Here is a 7,704-nt window from a genome sequence, read left to right on the forward strand (position 1 = left end):
AAGTTTGAAAAAGAAATTGAAAAAAAAAATAAAATAAAAAAAGTTATAATCAAAAAATGTTTTGCATTAAGCACCCTTTTCTCATGCAGTCCTATTTACCTGCACAAATGAAATACGCTCGCTCGCTAGCTCGTTCGCTCCATCGAAATCAAACAATAAGATAGTGAAATCTCTATGAATTTTTGTCGCTGAATCCGAATCCGGTGTTAATTTTTCGATATCTCGACTCGTTAAAGAATTATTGAGTTTAAATTGTGCATTTCGATAAGAATGCAGCACCCTTTTAATAGAAGCGCAAAACCCAGTACACCTTACATTCCAGGGAAATAAAACAATAAGATGGTCCAATCTATGTGATTTTGTCTTCCTGAATCCGATTCCGGTGCTACTTTTCCGATATCTGGACCCCTTAAAGAATTATAGATGTTTGACTGATTGGTGGTTAAGTCAAACCATTATATTTAAGCATTTGTTGTATTTTGAACTCCGGAAAATAATACATTTCATTACATCTAATCGCTGCATTAAAGATTTGAAAGTTATTTATCTCACTAACACGGACGATCATGTTAATAAATGAATGGATGAATAGATAAACAAGACAATGTGAATATAAACAATTGTTAAAGTGATAGTATGGGCATTTTTTCACTGTTGAATTGAGCTGAAAAGAATTAACAGGTCAAAAGAATTAGTTAAAATGTGGTAACTGACCCATTATCTACAACTCATCTTGCTACCAGTTGTTTATAAAAAATATGTATTATTTTCTATATTTTACATGACTCACCCAGTCCTCTAAGCCGAAACGATCCGTAAAACAAAATTGTGTCTTACTGTCGTATGAACGAATCTGCATGAAAACTACATTTAGACTCACATCGTTCATCGAATCATTTCTGTCGTCAGTTGTCAAAACGAAAGTACGGTTGACATTCAAATGGATTATTTTGCTCTTTCCAGCATATTGTTTTAGTATGTTGATGCTGCATTAACAAATATAAGTGTATATGAAGTGAAAACACCAGAAATAAACACAACGGTTGCGATAGACGCCTTCATACTGTTAGATGCCCATAATATCACTTTAAGCTTCCAATACAAAGCACAGGGAGAACCCAGGGACGCATTTCCAGAAGTTTCGATACGTTCATTATTATGCCTTAATGGTGAAGAATACATTTTAAATAGATGCATATCAATCACTCATTTAGTCAGTCACTCACTCCTTCACTCAGTCAGTCACTCAATCACAAACTCACTCACTCAGTCATTTAGTTTCGCGGATGAAGATTTTGGTTTTAATTATCGGATACAGTTAGTCACGGGTTCGATTCAAACTGAGGGTTGTTTAGATCTCCATCAATGACTAATAATTAATTTGGTATTTAAAAAAAAAGTGAAATTAAAAAATAAGTCTATTTGAGACTTGACCGTGAAAGGAACAAGATAAAATGAACCAGGTTTTCTTTACTAAGGGACAAGATAGAGACATATAGTTACTGAAAGCCATGGACAGTTAATACGCACCCCACTTACCATTCAGCCAAAAAGTAAACTTTCATCATTAACCCTTTGCATGCTGGGAAATTTGTCGTCTGCATAAATGTCGTCTGCTGAATTTCTAAAATTAGCATTTTCTTCGATTTTTTTCAAAGAATACAATCAGAATAGCTAACAGTTTGTATCCTGATGAGACGCCACATTATGTGGCGTCTCATCTGGATCTAAACTGTTTGCAAAGGCCTTCAAAATTCGGTTCCAGCACTGAAAGAGTTAAAAAAGATGAAAATATTATATGGAAAAAAGGAGGTTATTACACACGCTTTTTTCCCATCGTTGTAAAGCAGCCAATGACTGGTTCTATTCAGGAAACAGACTCAAGAGCATGTAATTTTACACGAGAACTGGCAATATAAAAAATAAGATGCGCTCTGGAAAAACAGGGCTTAATGCATGTACGTAGTGTTATCCAAGTTAGCCTTTGCAGTCCCCAGTAGGGACAGCACTTGACGTGTTTTCATAGAATTTCTTGTTTCAAGGAAGTCACTGGTTTTAGCATAAATCCAGTTTAGGCTGAAAGTGTCTTCCCTGATTAACCTATGCAGACTGCACAGGCTATTCTAGGGCAACATTAAACGAACATGATAATTGAAACATGCTTTCCCAGAGTGAGCTAAAATGTTTATTGTAAGATAAAACATACACAAATATCATCATTTTATACATTTATTTAACATAACACACAAAGTGTCAAAATAAGGGAGAACATTTTAAATGTTTGAAATGAAGCAATAATAAATACAATGCAAGACAAATAGCATATCTATCCTGAACAAATATTTTACCATAAAAGCATGGTAAACTCAATCAACACTCGTGTAAAGGAGATACTATATTGGCTATTATTTTATATACTAATTCACTCTTACCTAAAATATTTTAACTCGCATAAATACTCAAAATCATCGAAAATCAACGACTGACAACATGTTATAGCGACTGACAGCGCCTTATACTGGTTCATAATTCATTTACAAGTTGTGATGATCTGCCAACTGCACATTAGGAGGGATTGGACAACATTTTTTTAGATAAGCCATGCCACTTTCATTTTTAGTCTCTATCTCAATTGCATCTACCACAACCACAATTAACAGTTTAAAACCTATATTACAAAAAATGTGTTTCATTGTGTAAAACAGGTCAGCACTTTGCCAAGCTATTTAAACAGATTAGGTTATTTTTCTATTTAGGTACATTTGTATGTTGATCCGTATATTGTTTAAAGATGCTGGACTGGTAAGTCAATACGAATATTTCAGAATAAGAAATAACACTATATATCAAATCAATAATATAATATAACAATGCAATAAGATTGATCACTAATTTCAACATGTAAACGTTGAATTTTTGCTGTCAATGTGTATTAACAAAACATTTCTTGAATTTCAACATTCTAGGAAAAAAAACACTAAGCCAGTAGAAGGATTCCAACTGAAGACATCCAGATCTGCAGGCGAGTACTCTTCCACTGCACCATGGAGGACTAGTTGTTACACGCTATTAAGATACAGAATGTATACTACGCACAAAAACAAACATAATGTAAACAAACAGGAGATTAAAGCTGGCAGCTTTTTATCAACAATGTTAATTTTCTTTTTTTTTAAAGCACCTTGAGGTTTTCATTTTGGCTTTATACATATTTAGGTATTGCAAAGCATTGCAAAAGCATTAATTAAAATTACACATATTAGTATTCTTTGAGGTAGCTATGTGTATGGTTTCTTTCTGTACATTCACTAGTTTGATACTGGATTTTCCTATTTCAACCTGTTCTTTGTCTCCATCTCCTTGTATGACATTTAAACTTTCCTCAACGTATATGTTCACTGTGTCTCGTTCTGGATATACTGTGCCTTTACAATCACTGTCACTTTCCTCTGATGAGATGTAATCGGCATGATTATCATAATCATATGAATCTTCTACAAAGTCATCGGTTTCTATTTGTTGCTCTTCAGCATTCCTACAAAATATAAACAATAAAATTGTAATGTTTATGATACAAACTCTACCAATATTCTGACAAAAGCCTTTATATCAGTATTATATAAATACTGGTATAATGACACCTGTCTGCTTTTTTATATTTAAATATGTATGTGCATTTGTGTGTGAATTTCTTAATAACTTATCTTTTGAGGACTTCAGCAATGTATCTCTATCTACACACTGAAACCAATGTGAGGACTTGATCTATTAATCTCTTTTTACATATGTCAAGAAAAGTCAACCTTATTGAGGAACAATATATGTTCATAAAACACAGTTAACATGTTGAATGTGTTACATGGAACCTACACATAATTTGATGATTGTAGGTGGCAGTGTAAGTGTTTTGTGCAATAGCAAATATGATGTGCCATTATGAAACTTTCGAACATTTTCGGAACCATGGTAAAATATAAACAAGAGCACCGCATAACGGGTGCCACGCTCGGCTGTGAAAGCTTGTCAGATTTTTTTTATTTTTTTTAGAGGTCACAGTGACCTTGACCTTTGACCTAGTGACCCAAAATGGGTGTGGCATGTAGAACTCATCAAGGTGCATCTACAAATGAAGTTTTAAAGTTGTAGGTGGAAGCACTTTGATTTTAGAGCCAATGTAAAGGTTTTAGCACGAAGCCGGCGGACGGCGGACGACGAGCAGGCTATGACAATACCTCGGGTTTTCTCTGAAAACAGCCTCGCTAAAAATCAATGAACATACAATTTGTTGTGCGCATCCTCGCCTACAGTCTTTATTAGGGTACTGATAGTGGTCATGGAAAGAGAAGACAGGCTCTCAGTGTAATTGGCAGGACACAGTTTGTGTATGTTTGATCTTTGAATTCTTATTGTAACCATAACCTTTAACATAGGGCATAGCTCTTGCACGCAACACACCGTCTGATGTGGGGTTATATGTATGTACAGTTATTCCAGATTTGGATACTAAACCTTGAAGTTATGTCATGGACACAATTAAATTATTATTGATTTCTGAACCCTTATTGTGACCTAGACCTTAAACACACTGGTCGGCACATCGTCTGTGATGGGTAATATGTTTGTCAGGTTATGTTTGATTTGGAGCATTAATTATGAAGTTATGGTCCGGACTCAATTTGTGTATGTTTGACCTTTAACATAGGGACATGGCTTTTGGATGCAACAGGTAGGTTATTACTGACTAAAGTAATCCTACCTCTTTACTCTAGCTGACTCTTTCATCTGTTTGACTGCTTGCACTTTGTTCCTTTCAGTCTTCATCATCAAACTTTCGTAATCTTTTTGTTGGAACCTGGAAAAATTTTTTTTTTAGCTTTGTTTATCACAATTATCCTATTGAAATGCAGGAGTGTAACAAGTTTTTTCTGTTGTATGTTTGGAAAGTAAGATGCTAGACCATTATGCAGGCTAAATGAGCTGCAAGTTCAAACAAATTTACATGTGAATGCTATGTTCATGAAATTTCAATTTCTCTACGTTTCATTAATCCTGTGTGATAACACGGTGAATTTATCACTTACTGCACTGCTCATAATTTATGTGACTGAATATTAGATTTGAAACAAGCCATGAACAAGAATGCCATTCAGAAACCTTTGTCAGAACTAGAGGTTTGTCACAGGAGTGACATAAAAAACCCACCTCACCAGGACACAGGATCATATTAATCCTCAGAAAGACAAGTGTCTTATTTGCAAATAAACAAATACTTAATAAAACAGATTTTAAATCATGTAAGAAAATCATATGAGATGGTTTGTCATGTGACATTTACCTATGACTTTAACCTTTAGCTGGCATAGCTAAAGCATGGGTTCTGCGCATAGCCTTGTTGAGGTCAATATTTGTTTCAAGATTGAAGAAAATCCTTCACAAAGTATATGATTTATAGATTGGACACAAAATTGGCTCAAGTTTTAAGAAAATCATTAAAGGAATATAAGATTTATTGAGTGTTGCAGTCGAGACGGACTGACAGACATCTGTCATATGACCTTAAACTATGACCTTGACCTTTAGCTGGTAAAACTACTGTATTTGCTCTGCACAAAAACCTTGCTGGTATATTCATTTAAGCCAAGTTTTTAGAAAATCATTAAAGGGTAATAGAAGTTATAAAGCAGACACTCAATATTGGCTGTCTGACATTTGACCTTCAAAAGTGACTTTGTCTAGCCTACACAATGGTGGCAAACAGTTTGCACATCACCATGTTGAGATGGACATTTTGGCAAATTTTGATGAAAATCCTTCAAGGGAGACCAACGAAAAGGACTGAATGATTCAAGTATTATATACAAAAGCCCTCTCCCAAAGGGTAGCTAGGTAGGGGTATAATAACACTGCAAGTATGTAAGAGCTGTTCACAAAAGACTTCAGGACATTAATTCATGTCAGACAACCTTCATCATAAGCCAGGAAATGATACAGGAACTGGTTATGTCAAGCTCTCCCCCTAATGACTGAACTACATCCTCAGCATCATCTGCCAAGTACAAAACAGCTTTCATCAGTCATGTTACACATCACGATAAGCAAAATACACAGAGTTCAAAAATCATTTCCAGGCTAAAAAACAAATTTCCATGAATACAGACCCTGCTATAAAGTGGATACATCTATTGCCCTTACCTTACAATAGAACTTAAATAATACAAACTCAATACTTCAGAAAGATACCATGTTCCATAAAAAATGCACAGCTACTTAGCTGGTTTTTAGTCAGGAGCCAAAACTAAATTTACAGAGAATGTTTTGCAAATCAGTATGTGCTTAGAAGCCTTAGCTACGCTTAGAACCGTAACTACTATGCTAGGAATGATTACGCTGCCTGTCTGCACTGCAGACGACGAATGGTTAGGAGCGTCTGCTCTACTCCTGCAGTGAGTGTATTTACCAGCTTGCAAGAGGACATTGACCAGTCTAGTGTTTATCATTGAAATCTGTACATATTGGCTGCTTTCAGGGAAACGGGGCTTAATGCATGTCAAATAAGATTAGCCTGTGCACACTGATTAGCCTGTGCAATGCACACATGCTTATCAAGGACGACAACAACAAACAACTTCAGTGCCTTCAGCGTTTTGATTTTCTCAATGTCACTAGTAAAATCTTTTCACTTAGATGAGCAGACATCATCAAATGCTGGGTCTGAAAGCTTTCTTTAAACATGTGTATATATAAGGTTACAACTATAGGCATTTTCCTGATGTGGTATAGTACCTGTCTACAAAGTATGGAAGTGCTAGATGCAAAACAACTTAAGTTATTTACAGTCTTTTTAAAGGCCTCACCAGTCACACAGAATCTACTTGGATTTCCTTCACCGGCAAACAACTTTCAAACAACTGGATGAAATACTTCACTACTTAGATATGTTTTGGTAGTAAATTACCTCTCACACTATCTTTTGTTTTAACTTGGCATAATGTCTGGGATCAAAGACTGAAACTTCAGTTTGTCTATAAACAGTTCAGCATAAAACTGACCGTTACAATGACAATTTCTTACAAAATGTATATATCAATTTTGGAGTGCTTAGCCATTAAAGCCGCTTTGACTGTTAACCAAAAGTGGTAAAGTCTTCAGAAGTTGATCAGGAGGTTTTAGGCTCAAGCTGGACCGCTTTATAATGCCATTGTTTTCTTTGAGCAAGAAAATTCTTTCACATTGCTCAGTGGACAGTATTGAAAATAAGTTTCTAAAACTTAACTACCGGTTCTGCTTATAATCAGCAGCAAGACAATATGTTAATATCCAAACCCTTTCATTCTTTTTTCGGAAATATGGAGAATGATTTAATAACCGCAAGTACATATTGAAAATGTCATCTTTTGATGAAATTGGTGTGTTAGAGCAATTAGACCCATACTTGTCCAAACAAGTGCGGTTTTAGTTAAATAAATGCATACATTTTGCCAAACAAATATCCCTTTGTGCATGGGAAAAAACTCCTGCATCACAAGAAAGCTAGAAATGCTCACAACTTCCATAAACAAATATGTGTATTTGGTGAAGTTAAAAAGAAAATAATTATATCATGAAACAAAAAAAATAAATTAAATTTGAAGTCCTCACATTCACAATATATGGAATTATGTGTTGAGTCCTCATTTTGTTAGTAACTACATGTATATTTGATAA

General features: G+C 34.9%; 2 protein-coding genes across 2 annotated transcripts in view; one reads left to right on the plus strand and one right to left on the minus strand.

Moving 5' to 3' along the window:
• The window catches only part of LOC127835793 (GTPase-activating protein skywalker-like), a 32,257-nt gene extending 26,484 nt beyond the window's left edge, over nucleotides 1–5,773 (minus strand). Inside the window, exons 1-3 of the mRNA XM_052362228.1 lie at nucleotides 5,742–5,773; nucleotides 4,757–4,852; nucleotides 3,340–3,535 (exon numbers count right to left, since the gene is read on the minus strand). Coding sequence (XP_052218188.1) covers nucleotides 3,340–3,535; nucleotides 4,757–4,852; nucleotides 5,742–5,773 — 324 coding nt within the window. The remainder of the gene's footprint in view (nucleotides 1–3,339; nucleotides 3,536–4,756; nucleotides 4,853–5,741) is intronic.
• LOC127835795 (uncharacterized) overlaps nucleotides 1–7,704 on the plus strand; it is a 563,233-nt gene that overhangs the window by 289,196 nt on the left and 266,333 nt on the right. The window lies entirely within an intron of this gene.

The sequence above is a fragment of the Dreissena polymorpha genome, chromosome 6 (genome assembly GCF_020536995.1).
Source record: "Dreissena polymorpha isolate Duluth1 chromosome 6, UMN_Dpol_1.0, whole genome shotgun sequence".
Lineage (NCBI taxonomy): Eukaryota > Metazoa > Mollusca > Bivalvia > Myida > Dreissenidae > Dreissena > Dreissena polymorpha.